This window comes from Eptesicus fuscus, chromosome 4 (genome assembly GCF_027574615.1).
Source record: "Eptesicus fuscus isolate TK198812 chromosome 4, DD_ASM_mEF_20220401, whole genome shotgun sequence".
Taxonomy (NCBI): Eukaryota; Metazoa; Chordata; class Mammalia; order Chiroptera; family Vespertilionidae; genus Eptesicus; species Eptesicus fuscus.
In genome coordinates this window covers 42,191,537-42,213,004 of record NC_072476.1, presented here as the reverse complement: position 1 = coordinate 42,213,004, position 21,468 = coordinate 42,191,537, and the positions used below count along the sequence as shown (strand labels likewise).

Genomic DNA, 21,468 nt, shown 5'->3' with positions numbered 1-21,468 from the left:
GTCAGCTGAGTGGTGCTCCCACTGTGGGAGTGCACTGACCACCAGGGGTTAGCTCCTGCATTGAGCATCTGTCCCCTGGTGGTCAGTGCGCATCATAGCAAACGGTTGCTTAGACTTTTCTATATATAGATTTCCATTGAGAATCTAATCATGTGCTTAATTTCCACTTGTATAACTTTTGGGTTGAACATGTTAAAGGTGGATCGAGTCAGTTATGGGAGGTTACTAGGAAAAACACAGTAAAATAAGGATAAGGATATTATACAGATTTAAGTTTTTGTCTTCTGCATTGATAAGAGTTTCTAGAGACAAGGTCATTAACCTCTTTCTGGAACAGCTAGGGAGAAAGCCTTGCTAATGCAGATTTCCCTTACAAATATAAATGTCTTTTATAAAGGATAATTTCTACTTGTTTTCAGAGCTCCTCTGAAGTCGTCTGTTTTTTAATCAGCCTAAAATAATTTTTATGCCAGAGAGACATATTTTGAGATGGCAAGTTCTATTCCCCTATAGTTTCTAGGCAACCAGCCTGTGTAGCACATTACTATACTGCAGACTGTAGACAATTATAATGTACTAGAGGCCTGGTGCATGAAATTCATGCATGGGGGGGTGTCCCTCAGCCCAGCCTGCACCCTCTCCAATCTGGGACTCCTAGAGGGATGTCCGACTGCCTGTTTAGGCCCGATCCTACTGGCCTAAACAGGCAGTCGGACATCCCTCTCACAATCCAGGACTGCTGGCTCCCAACTGCTCGCCTGCCTGCCTTCCTGATTGCCCCTAACCGCTTCTGCCTGCCAGCCTGATCACCCCCTAACCACTTCCCTGCCAGCCTGATTGATGCCTAACTGCTCCCCTGCCAGCCTGTTTGCCCCTAACTGCCCTCCCCTGCAGGCCTGGTCCCCCCCCAACTGCTCTCCCCTGCAGGCCTGGTCCCCCCCAACTGCTCTCCTCTGCCAGCCTGGTCACCCCTAACTGCCCTCCCCTGCAGGCTTGATCATCCCCAACTGTCCTCCCTTGCAGGCCTGGTCCCTCCCAGCTGCCCTCCCCTGCAGGCCTGGTCCCCCCCGACTGCTCTCCTCTGCCAGCCTGGTCACCCCTAACTGCCCTTCCCTGCAGGCTTGATCGCCCCAAACTGCCCTCCTTTGCAGGCCTGGTCTCTCCCAGTTGCCCTCCCCTGCTGGCCTGATTGCCCACAATTGCCCTCCCTTGCAGGCCTGGTCCCTCCCAACTGCCCTCCCCTGCTGGCCATCTTGTGGTGGCCATTTTGTGTCCACATGGGGGCAGGATCTTTGACCACATAGGGGCAGCCATTTGTGTGTTGGAGTGACAGTCAATTTGTGTATTACTCTTTTATTAGATAGGAGGATAGAGGTGTGGTGCATGGGTGGGGCCAGCTGGTTTTCCCTGAAGGGTGTCCCAGATCAGGGTGGGGGTTCCCTTGGGGCATGGGGCAGCCTGGGCGAGGGGCCTGTGGTGGTTTGCAGGCCGGCCACGCCCCCTGGCGACTCAAGCGGAGGCCCTGGTATCTGGGATTTATTTATCTTCTATAATTGAAACTTTGTAGCCTGGAGTGGAGGCCAAGGCAGGCCAGGGCTGCAGAAGCTTGGCTTCTTCCATCGCCGGGGTCAACTCAAGCCTCCTGCTCTCTCCAGCTCCATGGCTGCCACCATTTTTGTTGGCATTTATTTATCTTCTATAATGGAAACTTTGTAGCCTTGAGTGGAGGCCTGGGCCCCGCCAGGGTGTGAGGAAAGCTTGGCTTCCTCCATTGCCGGGGGCAACTCAAGCCTCCTGCTCTCTCCAGCTAGGTGGCTGTCACCATTTTTGTTGGGATTTATTTTATCTTCCATAATTGAAACTTCGTAGTCTTGAGTGGAGGCCTGGGCCTGCCAGGGTTTGCGGAAAGCTTGGCTTTCTCCATTGCCGGGGAAACCCAAGCCTCCTGCTCGCTCTGTGGCCGCAGCCATCTTGGTTGGGGTTTATTTGCATACTTGCTCCTGATTGGCTGGTGGGCGTGTCTTGTGGGTGTAGTGGAGGTACAGTCAATTTGCATATTACTCTTTTATTAGATAGGATTGGCAGTGTTACAAGGGCTACAAAGTTGTAGGTGATAGGAATTTTTCAGCTCTATTATAATCATATTGGATCACAGTTGTATATGCTCTGTCCTTGACCAAACATTGTTATGTGGTGCATAATTGTGTTGAGATAATAAAATGACTTTCTTTTCTTTTTTTTAGTCTATTAATATGACTAAATAGATTGATGGATTTATTTGATTTTAAACCAACCTTGCATTCCTCGCGTAAGCCCCTATTTATGGTCATTAGGAGTTCTTTTTTACATATTGTTAGATTTGATTTGTTAAAAATTTTGTTCAGAATTTTTGCATCTGTGTTCATGAGGGATATTGCTTTGTAATTTTCTTACATTTTTTTTTTGGGGGGGTGTTCTTTGGTTTTGTTTCATTGGTTGGTTTTAAACTAATCCTAGCTTCATAGAGTTGAGAAGTCTCTCCTCTTTAATTTTTTGGAAGAGTTAGTGTTATTTGTTTCTTATGTGTTTGGTAGAATTCACCAGAGAAATCATCTGGGCCTGGAGTTTTTTTAGCTTCAAATTCAATTTCTTTAACAGATATAGGGCAGTTCAGATTATTTTTATTTATTTATTTTTAAAAATATATTTTATTGATTTTTTACAGAGAGGAAGGGAGAGGGTTAGAGAGTCAGAAACATTGATGAGAGAAAAACATCAGTCGGCCGCCTCCCTCACAACCCCACCAGGGATGTGCCCGTAACCAAGGTACATGCCCTTGACCGGAACCGAACCTAGGACCCTCCAGTCCACAGGCCGATGCTCTATCCACTGAGCCAAACCGGTCAGGGCAGATTTTTATTTTTTTAGTATACTTTGGTAGTATATGTACTTTAAGAAATTTGTCACATCACTTGTCAAATATATTGGTATAAAGTTATTAATATTTTATTATCCTTTAATATACAGTAGAATCTATGGTAAAGTCACTTCTTATTCCTCTGCTACTTCCCACACCTGAATTGTCCCATTTTTCCCCCATCCTTGAAGTGTTGGGCACCCCAGAACTTACTTTTTAACCTTCTCTGTCCCCTATCTTTATTTTCTCTTTGGGTTATCTAATGGCTTAAATATCATCCATAGTTTTGATGTCTTAAATCTCAGTAGCCCCATTTATTTCCTAAACTCCAGACTAGCATACATAATCTAATAGCTATCTCTCCCCGAATGTCAAAACAGAATTTTATGTCTGCCCCTAATCCCAACCCAAACCAACTCTTTCCTTCACTTTTGTCTCAGTAAATGGTACCTTCACTCACCCTGTTACCCAGTCTGAAAACAAGGAGTCATCCTTGCTTCATCATTTTTACTCATATTGCACTCTCAATATATTAACATTTATCCCAATTCCAACCACTTATCATAACACCATTCCTATTACCCTAATCAGATCCACCATTACCTCTTTTTTAAAAAAAAATTAAATTCTTTTATTGTTTATTACATAAGTCTCCTTTTCCTCCCATTGACCTCTCCCTGGCCACTCCCACCCCCCAGCACATGCCCTCACCCCCCTAACTGTTTGTGTCTATTGGTCCACCATTACTTCTTATTTAGTTACTGTAGCAGGCTCATAAGTGGTTTCCTGGGAACCGTTCAAACAACTTTATGTTTTGTCTCACAGCACCCAGAACTATGGCTTTCTAGTCTTAAAATAAAATCTGAATCTCTTATTATGGATTCTGAGGCCCTGTCCAAACTGAACCCTGCCTACTTCTCCAGTCTCATCTCCTGACATTTATAAGTGTTCTCAAAATTAAATATGCATAAGCTCTTGAGATGCTAAACATCATTCTTACACTGCTCCCCCGCCCCCCACCAGTTGACTTTCATTCAGGTCATCTTGCGTCCAGACTATTAAGAAACAATGTTTTAGTAAATCTAGATAATAAGAGGACAGGAGTGTATTCCTACATTGAAGAAGCTTTTTTGAATTTCATGCCTGCAAGATCTTTCATCCCCATATCTGTAAAATTTGAAGAAGCTCTGCAGGTGAAACTGTCATGTCCATCCCAACTACCTAACCATTATTAGCAAATAGTATATCCCTCTATTTAATGGAAATATAATTTTCTCTATTTTTAATTTCTTCAAAACCCAGTAGCAGACACTTAGTGTGTTTTAGATATCAGGCAGAGTGGTGGCTATGTTGGCATTTTATCATAAAACAAACAAAAAAAACTACCTTATTCTTGACATTCTTATTGGTTGCTGGGCTTCTTATAGCAAAGCTAAGTGTTTTCTTAGAAAAGAAGTTAGCCTTCAAAGAAACCAAAATGTTTAGCAAACACAAATTGTTTTATGTTTGTAATCAAATTGCATTTTAGATTAGAATATATTTCACATCTTTACATTCAGTGACATGAGTTGTTTGCATAGGGCTATTTTGATTTGGTTATTTATAATTCTCTTTCAACTTTGGAATTATATAGTCACCTCAGTAGCTATTTTAAAAAATACTGCTAACTACTCAGTTCTACGGACAATGGTTGGGTATTGGAGATGTCTTATCTAAATTTTTCAGAAAGTAAATTTGTTACATTATAATTTCAAATTAATAACTTCTGTGCTTCACAGTAAGTTGTGTAACATTTTATAGTAATTCATTTTAAAGATTGAAGGTTAGGGAGGTTAAAATAAAATAAAATTATCCTACATTATGCAACATTCCCAACTCTTAATAATTTCCTCCTTTTTACCCAGAGGTATTAAGATATATTTATGTAAATATTTTAGAATATGTTGATTTTATTTTATTAAATGACTAATTTTTTTTGTTTTCAATTTAAATCATTTAAAATTTTAAATTAACAGTTACCATACAATATTATATTAGTTTCAGGTGCATACCTGCGTGATTAGACATTATATAGCTTACTAAGTGATCATCCTGATAAATCTAGTCTCTACCCATCTAGCATCATAGTTATTACAATATTATTGACTATATTCCCTATGCTGTACTTTATAGATCCCCAGGACTATTCCATAACAACCAATTTGTGCTTATTAATCCCTTCACCTTTTCCACTCATCCTCCTAAACCCTCTCCCATCTGGCAACCGTCAGATAAATATGTATTTATTGCCATTTTATTGCTCACTTTTTAATCTTTTTTTTTTCTTCTTAAAGAAGACCCTTTAACATTTCATATAATACTGGTTTGATGATGAACTTCAGATTTCCTTTGTGAAGCTCTTTTTGTCCTTCCATTCTAAGTAATAGCTTTGCTGGGTAGAGTAATCTTGCTTGTAGGTCTTTGCTTTTTATCACTTTGAATATTTGTTGCCACTCCCTTCTAGCCTGCAAAGTTTCTGCTGAGAAATCAGCTGAGAGTCATATAGGAACTCCATTGTAGGTAACTAACTGCTTTTCTCTTGCTGCTTTTAAGATTCTCTGTTTGTTTTTAACCTTTTGCATTTTAATTATAATGTGTCTTTGGTGTGGGCTTCTTTGGGTTCATTTTGCTTGGGATTCTCCTTGCTTACTGATCTTATATGTCTATTTCCTTCCCCAAGTTAGGGAAGTTTTCTGTCATTAGTTTTCAAGTAAGTTTTCAATTTCTTGCTTTCTTCTTCTTCTGGCACCCCCATGATGCAAACGTTGATTTGCCCAATGTTACCCCACTATCCTCATTTTTTTTTATTCTTTTTTCTTTTTGCTGTTCTGATAGTGATTTTTTACTTCCTTATATTGCAAATCGCTGATTTTATTCTTGGCCTTACCTATCTACTGTTGATTTCCTATAAATTATTCTTGATTTCCGTTAGTGAATCCTTCATTTCTAGCTAGTCCTTTTTTATGATGTTGAGGTCCTTACTAAGTTCCTTGAACATCTTTATAAGTAGTGTTTTGAACTCTGCATCTGACAGATTGCTTATCTCCATTTTGGTTATTAGTTCTTTTCCTGGAGTTTTGTTCTGTTCTTTCATTTCGAATGTGTTTCTTTGTCTCCACATTTTGGCAGCCTCCTTGTGTTTGTTTCTTTGTATTAGGTAGAGCTGCTATGTCTCCCAGGCTTGGTAGAGTGGCCTATTGTAGTGGGTGTCCTGTAGGATCCAGTGGCACAGCCTCCCGGATCACCCGAGCTGTGTACTCCAGTTGTGCAAACCCTCCTTCTATGGGCTGTGTAGACCCTTCTCTTCTAATTGAGCATTGATTGCTGTTAGCACCTCAATGGGAGGGATTTCCTCCTTAGGCCAATCTGCTGCAAGGACTAGCTGCCATCACTGACCACTGTGGATGATCAGCTGTGCAGGGGCTCTCCCCACAGAGCAGGACTTATTTCAGCAAGGCTGTTGTACCCATGTAGTCTGCACCTTGAGTGTGTTGCTGTGGAGGTGGTTGGGTGATGTTTTGATGTGGTCTGAAGCTGTCCACCGGGTGCATTGCCTCTGAGTCCTCCTGGGAGATACAGGCCCGCACTTAGAAATCAGGCCAGAAGTTAGGCTGCTGCACCCCCACAGCCATTGAAGACAAACTTTATATGGCCAAGGTTGGTCTAGGACCAGCTCTGGCCCCCGCAGATAAGGTGGGACCAGAACCCCAACCCACTACAAATTAGCCCCAGCTGCATCCACCCAACTCCACAGGACTGTAACTGTTAATTTTATACAGTACTCTCTTCCAAGTTCCAAGGTGTTGTATATACTTCTGAGGTAAGTATTAGGTCAAATATATGTCTCTCATCTAAAGTACATTGAATTACGGTTTACTCAGCTACTAAAATGATTATTGACTTGGGCAAATTAACTGTGCCTTTCAGGGTTTCATGTTTTTCTTCCATAAATTAAATGTTATTTTAGACCAGCAGTCAGTAAACTATATTCAGCAGGCCATATCCAACTGGATCTTCTAAGAATGGCCTTTGTATTGTCATAAAGATGGTTTGAAAAAGAATATGCATTCCCTGATCAGCGAGGCTCAGTTGGTTGGAGGGTTGTCCCATTCACTGAAGGGTTGCTGGTTCCATTCCCAAATCAGGACAGGTGCCCAGATTTTGAATTTCCTGCTTGATCCCCTGTAGGGATTGTTCAAGAGGTAGCCAATCAATGTTTCACTCTCACTCTCTCCCTTTGCCTTCCTCTCTCACTAAAAAAATAAAAGTAAAAAATCAGAATATTTTAAAAAAATAAAAGAAGAATATGCAGAAGTGACACTTTGTGGTCCACAAAACCAAAACTATTTACCATCTGACTTTTATCAAAGGATTATAATACTAAGAAATGTGGTAAATAAATCTACTTTAATAATTAAAATGTCTTGATCCTTTAAAGTGAATTCATTATAGGTTGGGAGCATAAGCAGTTAACGAAGTTGTATGTTATATCAACTATTTTATATGTGAAAAAGCAAATTTGAAATAATTTAAATTCCCCTTGTCAAATAAATTTTGTTTTAGAGATAATGAGCATGGAAAATAGTACCTTTGTATTTGAAATATCTAAAGAGTTTCTGAAAATAATTTATGCAAATATTAAATGACATATTGGCATATATTCTTTCTATTACTAAACTTACTGTATTTTTATATTTTCTTTTTCTCCATTTAGATAGAAGCAGATTTGGGATATCCTGGAGGTAAAGCAAGAATTATTCATAAGGAATCTGATATCATTACTGCCTTTGCTGTTAATAAAGTAAGTACACAGATATTTTTCTTTCTTCAGGTACTAACTACTCATAGTTGGAGAATGTTTCCTGTTCTGATCATTTATTCAGTATCAGTATTTCTTTTTCCCAAAGTTACTTCCCACTCCTAAAATTGCAATCTCAGTAAATTTTTTTATTTTATAAAATGATTATATTGTTTGATAATTTACTTTTTTATTATGAATATATAGCAGATAAAATAATATTTTATTACTATGCAGAGGGAAGTATCAAGTATTTATGTATGTGATAACCTTTAGAATTTATACAACACATTATAAGGGTTAATCCAAATAAAAGGTCCTTATATGAATATGTTGAATGTGGTTCTTAGTATTATATCAAAGTTAAACTTATGTAACTCATAGAAATTTACGCTCTTTGACTTACAGCTGTAATAGCTGCCCAACTAGTGTGTTTTCTTTGTATTCTTCCGCCTTCTACTCAACATCTTCTTTTATGTACAGTGTTCAAAGTTGAAATTTGTCTTAATTATTTTCCCCTTCTGTCTTCTCTAATTGCTTTACTGCAGAGTTTATGGTGACTTCTAGATACTTTTATTTCCTTTTATTTTTCATTAACTTAAAGGATTTTTTTTCATGTATTTCTAATTTAAAAACAAATTTTAAATATTATTCAAATGTATATCCTATGGCATTCATTCAGTAATCATTTCACCAAAAAGTTCTCCATCTTCCTTTGCTATGTCTCTCTCTTCTTTGATTTCTCCTGTATAGTTCTTTTGTCATTCTGTCCTCATCTCTTCCTGTCCCTTTGTCTCATTTCCCTCATAGATATCTTTCTCTGAACAATGACTAGTTCTGTCAAGACAGGCAGGTTTGGAAGTAGCCCTTACTTACCCAGGCAGTTCTCATGATTATTGTCTATATCCAATAAGTACTAGTACCTTCCTTCCCCTGAAGAAAATAATGACTTTAAATGTTCTGTGCTATAAAACCAAGTAGCATTTGTGCTTTTGGGGGAGAGATTTATATAAGCAACTAGTAATGAGCAATCATCCACATATACAAAGTCTGCCATTTACTAGGTAAGAGTGTACTTGTTTAACATTTATTTCTCCAGATTTGTTAAATTAGTAACTGAGAAATAATACCTTTTGCTTTACATTGCATTATTTAAAAATGCCAGTGAGCCCTGGCTGGTATGGCTCAGTTGGTTGGAGTTTCATCCCATACAACAAAAAATGGCAGGTTGGATTGCTGGTCAGGGCACATACCCAGTTTGCGGGTTCAATCCCCAGTCAGGCTTGTACAGAAGGCAAGCAATTGATATTTCTCTCACACATCGATATTTTCCTCTCTTTAAAAATTAATAAAAAAATAAAATGAAAATGCTGACGAGATTGAACTTTTGCCATTTGTTTAGTTGTGAATTATCTGTGTCAAAGACTGAAAGATGAGATATTCTTCTGCATTTAAGCTAAAAGTTAGCTTTCACAATTTAATGGATTCTGTTAGAAGACATGACTCCTGGACCAGAGACAAATGACAGTTTATTTCTAGTAGCAAAAGCAGTAGCCAGAGTACCACTATCTTTATACTGGTTCCTGAACTATAATTGCAAAGCAACAGGGTGAGGGCCAGATGATACCTGCACACAAAGTGCTTTGCATTGCAGGAGAGGAACACTGAGTTTAAGGAACCCCAAATCTTTTCTAATATTAGTAAGTATACCTGCCCTTTGATCTGGCAGGAGAGATTGTAGCTATATAGAGATCCCAGAGATAATACTGTGGAACAAAGGGCAGTGACTCATAAGATATACAGAAGAAACTCAGGAAGAATGGTTTCCCAGCCATCTAGTTATATCCTTTTACCATTTATCTCTAGGGTCTCAGTTTTTTTCTAATTAGTTTGTATTTGCATTTTACATAATGATGGAAATATTAATCCTTCTTTCATTTTGTCATCAATATCTTTCCATTTTCTGCTTTGTAGGCGTACATTTTTAAATCATAGATGTTTAAAATTGTATATCATTTAATCTGATCAACTTTTCTTTATGATCTTTTTTTTTTTGCCATACTTCCCCCAGCCTTTCTCTACCCTTATACTTTTTCTTTATGATCCTTTTCCAAATTCCATTTTTTCCCCCCTAAGATTGAAAGGCTTTAGGTAAAGTGGTATTATCTTACTTGAATAATTCACCACTCTTTCTTTACTTTGGTGTTCCTTATCTTTCTCTACCTTACAGGGCTTCTATCTTCTTCATCATCTCCCTCCCAGTTTCTAAACTATGCAAACCTTAGGGAGATTGTATCATTGTTATAAACTGGCAAGATAGTGCTAGTAGAAGAAGTAAAGTAGAAAACATCCATTACCACTTATAGCTGGCTTTCTCTTGGATGCTCTTGAATTCTTAGAACATGAACATATCTCAAAACTCAAGCTGATGATTATTACACTCAAAATTTAATTATTAAAATTAATTTAAAATAGTCATTTGTGAGAATTCAGTATATTCTATATCTTAAAGTTATCATTTCTTGAGGCTATTTTGTAGTTTTCATGTTCAAAAGTAGCCCATATACATGTTGTACTTTATTATTGAAAAATTACCATATGATTTATTTTTCAGGCAAATAGAAACTGCGTAGCAATTGCTTCAAGCCATGATGTTCAAGAACTGGATGTTTCTGGAATTCTGGCTACACAGATCTATACTTGGGTGGATGATGATATAGAAATGGAAACCAAAGGGTACCCTTATACTTTGTTTTTATTCAGTAACATTGCAATTTGAATGATGATTCCACAGAACTATAATTTTCAAAAGATTTTTTAAAGGAATATTCCTAGATTATAAGTGGAAGCTGCTAAAGAGTAAAGACCATGTGTTAGGAGCTTAAAAGAAGGTAATTGAGGGTTAAAAGAGAATAAGTGAAGGGATTTGAAATTATTTACATATGAAGTTATTGCCTATTAGTAAGGAGTTAAAAGTTGAAGACAATTTATTTTAAAGGGAAACAAAGATGTCTGTTAGAGCTTTCAGGTATAAAAGAATAAACAAATGGGTTTCTTTCATCCTGGTTGATATTTCTTTGTAGGTCAGAAGATTTCTTGGTTATACGTGCTCATGATGATTTAACAACTGTGCAAGGTACAACCCCATATACACATAGCAATCCTGGCACTCCAATCAACATGCCATGGCTTGGTAGTACACAGACTGGCAGAGGAGCATCCGTGGTATGTAGAGTTAAAAATATTTGTATATAAATATCCTATTTTTTTTCTCTAGTTTGATAGATACAAGATCATTTAACCAATATGATCTAAAAATTCTCAACTTTTTAGTAAGTCATATTTGCTGCAAATTGTAAATTTTGGTTATGAAGAATATGTTTCATATTAAAAGATAAAATATATTTTAAATAAATAATTTAAAATACAAAGACTTTTTAAAAAAATATGTTTTTATTTATTTTAGAGAAGAAGGGAAAGGGAGAGAGAGGGGGAGAGAGAGAGAGAGAGAGAGAGAGAAAGAATCATATATATGAAAGTGAAACATTGATTGGCTACTTCCTGTGTGACCCCTACTGGAGATCAGGCCACAACCTGGGCATATGTCCTGATCAGGAATTGATGCCCAGCCAACTGAGCCACACCGACCAGGGCCAAAGAGCTGTATTTTATTTTATTTTATTATTACTTTAAAATATATTTTTATTGATTTCAGAGAGGAAGGGGGAGGGAGAGAGAGATAGAATCATCAATGATGAGAAAGAATCATTGATGGGCTACCCCCTGCACGCCCCACACTGGGGATCGAGCCTGCAACCCAGGCATGTGCCCTGACCGGGAATTGAACCATGACCTCCTGGTTCATAGGTAGATGCTCAACCACTGAGCCATGCCAGCCAGGAAAAGAGCTGTATTTTAAGTAATAATTATTTGGAACTTATTGGTCCAAATCAGCAAGGTGTGGTCTTTTCTACCCACCACCTGTTTTTGTACACTGAGAATGGTGTTTACATTTTTCAATGGTTGAAAAAAATCAAAAGAAAAATGGTATTTCATGACACATAAAATTATATGGAATTCAAATTTCAGTATCTATAAATAAAGTTTTATTGGAATATAGCCATAGTCATTTGTTCATATTTTGCCTGTGAATGCTTTCATGCTGTAATGGCAGAATTGAGTATCTGGGACAGAAACCATATGCCCATAAAACCCAAAACATTTATTATCTGGTCCTTTAGAAAAAAGTTTGCTAAACCCTAGTTTCATTTTTTTGCAACAGCTATGCCCGTATTAAGTATGACATTTTTTTAATGCTGAAGCAAATATATATTCTTTTTTTGAACAAATGATAACAATATAATTGTTTTAAATTTAAGCAAAGTATAAAATGCAGATGAACTGAAACAATTTTTTCTGTAGTAATGGAAGATCTTCTTGAGCCCTGATTACCAAAGATGTGGTCTGTGTTTAAACCTCCATGAGATTCCTTTATTGATAGTTAGGATATAGAAATTGATACACAGACTTGAAGAAAACCAGCCCCTTAGTTCTCTCAGTGGCTTTCTAGGTGGCAGAGTTTTTCAGTTTCCTATGTCCTGTAAAGTTCTTTGTCAAAAAAAATTGTTTTGCCGAAACCGGTTTGGCTCAGTGGATAGAGCGTCAGTCTTCGGACTGAAGGGTCCCAGGTTCGATTCTGGTCAAGGGCATGTACATTGGTTTCGGGCACATCCCCAGTAGGGGGTGTGCAGGAGGCAGTTGGTCGATGTTTCTCTCTCATCGATGTTTCTAGCTCTCTATCCCTCTCCCTTCCTCTCTGTAAAAATTCAATAAAATATATTTTTTAAAAATTGTTTTCACTAATTGGTAAAGGGTAATTATTTAAATAAAGGCTTAACCATCTTTAATAATACCTGAAAATATTTTATGTTTAATGCAGTTTCTTTATTGCTCATATCATCTTATTCTTTGAGATGTCTGTTGTAGCTGTTACAATTACGCCTACATATCATTCTTCAGATGATGCTTGATATCCACAAAGGTCAAATGATTTAATTCAGGTCACTGTGTCAAATTTTGTTTTGTTAATCCTCACCTGAGGATATTTTAGAGCGTGGGGGGAAGAGTAAGAGAGGAACATCTATGTGAGAGAGATACATCAATTGGTTGCCTCCTGTACGAGCCCCGACTTGCCCTGGGGATTGAACCTGAAACCCAAGTACGTGCCCTTCACCAGGAATTGAACCTGTAAGCCTTTGGTGCATGGGCCGATGCTCTAATCACTGAACTATACCGGCCAGGTCTCACTATCTCAAATCTGCGGTAGAGCTTGTATTAGAGCCCTCTGTTCCCCTTAGCTTATTGATTTCAGGTGGGAGCATTTTAAAATTAAGTTGAAGGGTTCCCTTTTCTCAGCATTCTCATCCTCGCCAGCACTTGTCATTTGTTGATTTGTTGATGAGTGCCATTCTGACTGGTGTGAGATGGTAGCTCATTGTCATTTTAATTTGCATCTCTCGGATGATTTGTGACCTTGAGCATGTTTTCATATGACTCTTGGCCTTCCTTATGTCCTCTTTCTATTTAGGTCCATTGCCCATTTTTTGATTGGGTTGTTTATCTTCCTTTTGTTAAGTAAGTTGTATGAGTTCCCTGTAAATGCTGGAGATTAAACCCTTATCAGAGATAACATTGGCAAATATGCTCTCCCATGTAGCAGCTTTCTTGTTGTTTTGCTGATGGTTTCTTTGCTGTGCAGAAGCTTTTAATTTTGATGTAGTCCCATTTGTTTATTTTCTCTTTAGTTTCCATTGCCCTAGGAGCTGTATCGGTGAAGATACTGCTTCGACATATGTCTGAGATTTTGCTGCCTTTGGATTCCTCTAAGATTTTTATGGTTTCCCATCTTACGTTTAAGTCCTTTATCCATTTTGAGTTTATTTTTGTGTATGGTGTAAGTTGGTGGTCTAGTTTCATTTTTTTGCATGTATCTGTCCAATTTTCCCAACACCATTTATTGAAGAGACTGTCATGACTCCATTGTATGCTCTGGCCTTCTTTGTCAAATATTAACTGAGCATAGTAGTTTGGGTCGATTTCTGGGTTCTCTATTCTGTTCCATTGGTCTATATCTGTTCTTGTGCCAGGCAGTTTTGAGAACAGTGGCTTTGTAATACAGCTTGATATCTGGTATTGAGATCCCTCCTACTTTGTTCTTTCTCAGGATTGCTGCAGCTATTCTGGGTCTTTTTTTATTCCAGATGAATTTTTGGAGAGTTTGTTCTAGATCTGTTAAATATGCTGTTGATATTTTAATGGGGAGTGCATTAAATCTATAGATTGCTTTGGGTAGTATGGACATTTTAATGATGTTGATTCTACCAATCCATGAACACAGTATGTTCTTCCATCTGTTTACGTCTTCCTCTATCTCTTTTTTCAGTGTCCTGTAGTTTTCTGAGTACAGGTCTTTTACCTCCTTAGTTAAGTTTATTCCTAGGTATCTTAATTATTTTGGTGCAATGGTAAATGGGATTGTTGTGTTTTTTTTTTAATCTCTCTTTCTGTAAGTTCACTACTGGTGTATAAAAATGCCATAGATTTCTTGGCATTAATTTTGTATCCTGCTACATTGCCGAATTCATTTATTAAATCTAATAATTTTTTATGGAGTCTTTTTGGCTTTCTATGTACAGTATCATGTCATCTGCAAATAATAACAGTTTTACTTCTTCTTTTCCAATTTGGATGCCTTTTATTTCTTCTTGTCTGATCGCTGTGGCTAGCACTCCCAGTACTATGTTGAGCAGGAGTGGTGAAAGCGGGCATCCCTGTCTTGTTCCTGTTCTTAGGGGAAATGGTTTTAGTTTTTGCCTATTGAGTATGATGTTGGCTGTAGGTTTGTCATATAAAGCTTTTATTATGTGAACCCTCGTGCGCTACTGGTGGGAATGCAGACTGGTGCAGCCACTGTGGAGAACAGTATGGAGTTTCATCAAAAAAAACTAAAAATGGAACTCCCATTTGACTCAGTGATCCCACTTCTAGGAATATATCCCAAGAAAGTAGATACACCAATCAGAAAGCATATATGCACCCCTATGTTCATAGCAGCACAATTTATAATAGCTAAGATTTGGAAACAGCCTAAGCGCCCATCAGCAGTTGAGTGCATTAAAAAACCGTGGTACATCTACACTATGGAATACTACGCTGCTGTAAAAAGGAAGGAACTCCTACCATTTGCAACAGCATGGATGGAGCTGGAAAGCATTATGCTAAGCGAAGTAAGTCAGTCAGTCAGAGAATTATATCACATAATCTCACTCATTTGTGGATTATAATGAACAACATAAACTGATGAACAAAAACAGATCCAGTGACAGAGAAGCATTGATCAGATGCTCAAACCTCAGAGGGAAGGTAGGGGAGGGTGGGGGTAAGGAGGAGAGATCAACCAAAGCACTTGTGTGTATGTATATAAGCCTAACCAATGGACACAGACACCAGGGGGGTGAGAGCATGAATGGGGGGCAGGCGGGGGCAATGGGAGGATAAGGACACATATATAATATCTTAATCAATAAAAAAAAATTAAATTGAAGAATTTGAAAAGCATTATAGTAATTATTGAAATGCATGGCTTGGTCATTAATAGTTATTTTTTTCCCAATTGATGGATATATTAAAATTCATTTATTAAATCTGATACTATCATCTCTTATAGGAGACCATAAAGGTAATATACAAAATATATGAAAAGAAGTAATAGGCACTTTTTTCCAACTCCAGTTTCAGAGAATATGCAATACAGTTCTTCCTGTAACAGCTTTCTGTGCTGATCCCTTTGCTTCCACATTGCTCCCTCTATTCTGTACACAGCAACCAGAGTTGCTGTTTTCTAAAGCATCATTCAGGTTGTCACTTCCCTGCTTAATACTTTCAGATTTTCCAGTAAAACTTGAAAAAGCAAAACAAAAAAACCCCCCACAAAAAACATGTCCTTATTAACATGGCCTCTAAGGCCCTATGTGATTTAACCCCTGCTGACCTCTGGCAGCCTCATCACCCTTCATTACACACCTGATTATCTTTGCTCCAGTTATAGTGGCCTTTTTTCTGTCACTGGAACACATTAAGCTCATTACCATTTCAGAGCCTGTGCCTTGCATTCTGCTTGAAATGCTCTTTCAGATCTTAACCCAAATTCCCATAGATTTCCCTTGCTTACCTCTTGAAGGCATCTGCCCCTCCCTACTTTACACCCCCAGTCGCTCTATGTCATATTATTTCATTTTATCATCCTTGTAGCTTTTATCAGTTTTGAACTTATCTGTTATTTGGATATTTTTTTTATACCCTCTAATCTCTTTGAGGGGTTACTTTATCCCTGCCTTATACATTGATGATCTCTAACTAAAATGGCATTTAATATATAGTAGGTGCTCAGAAAATATTTTATACTCCAAAGCATTATAATACATAATTTACCATTGTAATTCCTTATAGGACTTAATTTTCTTCCTATCTAAAGAAGGATATATTTTTAGTTGGGGTCATTGTGACTTGCAAACATAAATACGATTGTTCCACTCCATCCTAAAGAAAAAGACACTTATATAATGTTATTTTTTATATGGATCTTCTAAAATAATTAATGATGTTTTTTTCCCTTATAATGTTTTACATATGCTTTCTGAAACTTAAATCTGTGTTTGTATATTTTTTATACTTATTTTCCTTTGATATTTTCATCAGAAAATATCATGTAGTTAGAAAAAAAGGTAAATGAAGAACAGAAATCTTTAGGCATTTCTTTAATTAAGGGGAACATGAGATTTAAACATGAAGTTTACTAAACAAAAGTTTAACATTTATTGGGTTTTCATTTTTTGTGGGGAATTGATAAAATATTTTCTTAAGCCCATTACTTTATTGAATTATGAATACTAATGAAAAAGAACATTTGTTTTAACCAACTTCTGCTTTATTGAATTATCATCTGTATCTATATATACCTGTTAGTGTTTCTATCCCTCACCAGTTCTTCTGGATAATCTCTTCCCTCCCTATCAGATCCCCATATCCCTCACTACTTTAGGCTAATTGAACAATTTAAAATTCAGAACAACAAAAAGGCTACATGATAGTGATATACAAATTAGGGTAATATGTAACTGTAGTTATGGTGCTGTGTAAATAGGAAATGTTCTATAAATTAAAATTATCTCTAATTTTACATATATATTTTATTTTTATTTGACAGGCTTTGTAAATCATTCAAAACATGATTTACAAATGGGTTAGTAAACAGTTCCAAATTATCAATTAAAAATTTATATGATTTTCTGTTTACCTTTTTTTTCTTTCACATGCTTCTGCCTGTCTTTTTAACCTTATAACTATTCAGGATTATTCCAATAAGTTTAATGGGATCAGAAAAGAATTGACAAGAAAGGAGGTAAGACTAAATACTCAAGGTGACTTTGTTCCTAGAACCTAGTCAATGATGCAGAAAATGTATGTACACTGAAATGTAAGAGGGCTGAGCTATTAAACTCAATTTGTTACCATATTTAGTGTTTTTACCGCTAATCATAGCAATTATGGAATCACATATAAATAAATAAATAAATACATAAATAAATAAATTTTATTTGAAAATGTCCTGTCACAAGTAAAATTTTTAATGCTATTGTAACTAAAAAAAATTTTTTTCTTTATTAACAGATGATTAAGAAAGCCATTAATAATGTCAGAAGAATGACTTCTCACCCTACTCTTCCTTACTGTAAGTTGATAATAATTAGCGATTATTCTAAGGAATTAAAGTTTAAGTCAAAAGATAGTCAACATTTATTTTACTTTTTTTGTAAAGAATGTTTGCTAGCAAATAAGATCTTCATTTCAAAATTGGATAAAAACAGAAAACAATTTTTTTAATTAATAGGGAAGCCTAACTTAATATAGTAAATTTTTAGCATTTTGACTACATATTTTTAAGTTAGCACATTTTATTTTTTAATATTTTTGGACTCTTTACACAGTGTTAAGTTGTAGTTGATAAGTATTGTTTAAACAATAGGATTACTTCCATCTTTTCTTACATAAACCAGAAGCATATCGTGGTCATTTATTGCTCATCATAATCAGTTTGTATTTTAGTACTATTTGGTCAGTTTGTCTTTTATTGGACACACTAATAGTAAGTATAGGAAGTAGTTATTATAATATTCTTCTAAGGCAGGGTATGTTTATTTTGAGTTAATCTCTATGAATCTCAAAAGTTTTTCTTTAATGAAGAATTTTATTAATGGGGAATTTATTAGAAGTATTGTAGCAGAGAAAAATAATAGAGACAATTTTTAAATTAATTGGTGGGTTGGAATCAACATTCATATTGACATGTGAGTATTCCAAATTTTTTAAATACAATTTTTAAGTTGTCCTACCACACAGTAACAAAAATAGAGCATGTTATTAAGAGATGTTCATGTCCCTCCGATTTAATAACCTATAAAAATTCTACCTTCTTTTTTGAGATTTATTCTGATAAAATACAATTGATAAAACCAGTGTTCTTTTCAACTTAATTATCATAAGCATCTCTTATCAAAATCGTACACCAGAGTCCAATAAAAGGATTCAAGAGAACCATATATTTAAAATGAAGAGAGTACTTTCTGTTACTTAAGCTAGAGGAATATAATAATACTAGAGGCCCAGTGCATGAAATTTGTGCATGGGGGGAGGGTGTCCCTCAGCCCGCCCTGCACTCTCTCCAATCCAGGACCCCTCAGGGGATGTCCGACTGCTGGTTTAGGCCCGATCCCATAGATATCCCTCTTGCAATCCAGGACCACTGGCTCCTAACCACTCACCTGCCTGCCTGCCTAATGCCCCCAACTGCCCTCCCCTGCCAGCCTGGTTGCCCTCAATGGCCCTCCCCCGCCAGCCTGGTCGCCCCCAACTGCCCTTCCCTGCCAGCCTGGTCGCCCCCAACTGCCCTCCCCTGCAGGCCAGTTCGCCCCAACTGCCCTCCCCTGCTGGCCTGGTTGGCCCCAGCTGCCCTTCCCTGCCGGCCTGATCTCGCCCCTAACTGCTCTCCCCTGCTGGCCTGATTGCCCCTAACTGCCTCTACCTCGGCCCCCACCACTATGGTTTTGTCCGGAAAGAAGTCAGATGGCTGGAAGATAGCCAGTCAACCCATTCTAATTAGCATATTAACCTTTTATTAGTATAGATAAAAAATTAGTCTGTTTTTACTACCTTGAATTTATTCAACACTAGAAGTATGTTTTTTATCCACAAGTCTAATGTGAAGTGAAAACTAATAATCAGTAATGAAGCATAGAGAGCAACTAGTCAAATGTGTTATAAACAAAGCCTAAATAATATTACTCCCACAGCAAGAAACATTTGGGATTGCTTAAAAAATCTATCTTGATTCTGTACGGTAGGGTTTGGAAGTGTCCTGAAATATTGAAAGGACTTCATTTCTTCTCAATCTCCATAGTCATCTCTGTCCCAACAGATGACTAGTTTATAGGAAATATTCTTTACCTCAATCCCATAAATTTAAATAAAGAGATCCCTAGTTTCAAAGGCAGTTAATGGACTTATTTTCAAAGTCATTAGGTAACATTAGATCACTTCTGTCTTGGAATAAGAACTAACTTTCTTCAGAGAAGTACCATAACTGGCAGATAAAAGACCTGAAAATTTTAAAGCTCATTAAATTAATCACTGGATTTTTTTCAGTATATCTTTTCATGTCATGATCAAGTGCACAGGTAGTAATTTAGTTCAGCAATAAACACTATTTATGTAGTGAAAACGTTATGAGATAGGATTTTTCAAAATTTTACTCCAAATTTCAGATACCTCATAATAGCTTCTTGCCTTGGAGTAGATCTTGAAAAAATTTTAGTCACTAGAAACCAATATTTTTTTACTTCTACCCTAGAGAAATTTTTTAGAAGTAAGGCTAACAGATTTGAATAAAATAGAAATGAAAGTCTTAAGAGAACTTGCTTTTTAAAATTATGAACTTATTGAGGTTTTTACCACTGTAGTTAATCCATTTCTTACCTGTTTGATATAATACTATTCAATTGCTAATGAGGGATATTTACTCAGACAACTTGGTTATAGGAACCTTTAATCTTGCCCTTTAAAATCTTAGGCTAGAGACTAAAAAGGCAATTCCATTTACCATCACACCAAAAAAATTAAGATACCTAGGAATAAACTTAACTAAGGAGGTAAAAGACCTATACACGGAAAACTACAGGACACTGAAAAAAGAGATAGAGGAAGACGTAAACAGATGGAAGAACATACCATGTTCATGGATTGGTAGAATCAACATCATTAAAATGTCCATACTACCCAAAGCAATCTATAGATTCAATGCACTCCCCATTAAAATACCAATGGCATATTTCACAGACCTTAAAAGAACTCTCCAAAAATTCATCTGGAATAAAAAAAGACCCAGAATAGCCACAGCAATCCTGAGAAAGAAGAATAAAGTAGGAGGGATCTCAATACCAGATTTCAAGCTGTATTACAAAGCCACTGTTCTCAAAACAGCCTGGTACTGGCACAAGAACAGACATATAGATCAGTGGAACAGAATAGAGAATCCAGATATTGACCCAAACCACTATGCTCAATTAATATTTGACAAAGGAGGCATGAACATACAATGGAGTCAAGACAGTCTCTTCAATAAATGGTGTTGGGAAAATTGGACAGATACATGCAAAAAAATGAAGCTTGATCACCAACTTATGCCATACACAAAAATAAACTCAAAATGGATACAGGACTTAAACATAAGACGGGAAACCATAAAAATACTAGAGCAATCCACAGGCAGCAAAATCTCAGACATATGCCAAAAGAAATTCTTCACTGACACTGCCCCTAGGGCAATGGAAGCTAAAGAGAAAATTAACAAATGGGACTACATCAAAATAAAAAGCTTTTTCACAGCAAAAGAAACCATCAACAAAACAACAAGAAGGCCTACTGCATGGGAGAACATATTTGCAAATGGCATCACTGATAAAGGTTTGATCTCCAACATCTACAGGCAGCTTATACAACTTAATAAAAGGAAGATAAATGATCCAATAAAGAAATGGGCAACAGACCTAAATAGAAGCTTTTCAAAAGAAGACAGAAGGAAGGCCAAGAGACACATGAAAACATGCTCAACGTCACTAATTATCCGAGAGATGCAAATCAAAACAACAATGTGGTACCATCTCACACCTGTCAGAATGGCTATCATCAACAAATCAACAAACGACAAGTGTTGGCGAGGATGCGGAGAAAAAGGAACCCTCGTGCACTGCTGGTGGGAATGCAGACTGGTGCAGCCACTGTGGAGAACAGTATGGAGTTTCCTCAAAAAACTGAAAATGGAACTCCCATTTGACCCAGTAATCCCACTCCTGGGAATATATCCGAAGAAACTAGAAACACCAATCAGAAAGGATATATGCACCCCTATGTTCATAGCAGCACAATTCACCATAGCTAAGATTTGGAAACAGCCTAGGTGCCCGTCAGCAGATGACTGGATCAGAAAACTGTGGTACATCTACACAATGGAATACTATGCTGCCATAAAAAAGAAGGAATTCTCATCATTTGCAGCAACCTGGATGGAATTGGAGAACATTATATTAAGTGAAATAAGCCAGTCAATGAAAGAAAAATACCA

At 37.0% G+C, this 21,468-nt stretch overlaps 1 protein-coding gene across 2 annotated transcripts in view; it reads left to right on the top strand.

The window, feature by feature from the left end:
• DMXL1 (Dmx like 1) overlaps positions 1 to 21,468 on the top strand; it is a 154,375-nt gene that overhangs the window by 114,679 nt on the left and 18,228 nt on the right. For both annotated transcript variants that reach the window (XM_054714973.1, XM_054714972.1), the window contains 4 exons: positions 7,650 to 7,736; positions 10,348 to 10,469; positions 10,817 to 10,958; positions 17,463 to 17,523. In XM_054714973.1, the coding sequence (XP_054570948.1) occupies positions 7,650 to 7,736; positions 10,348 to 10,469; positions 10,817 to 10,958; positions 17,463 to 17,523 (412 nt within the window). The remainder of the gene's footprint in view (positions 1 to 7,649; positions 7,737 to 10,347; positions 10,470 to 10,816; positions 10,959 to 17,462; positions 17,524 to 21,468) is intronic.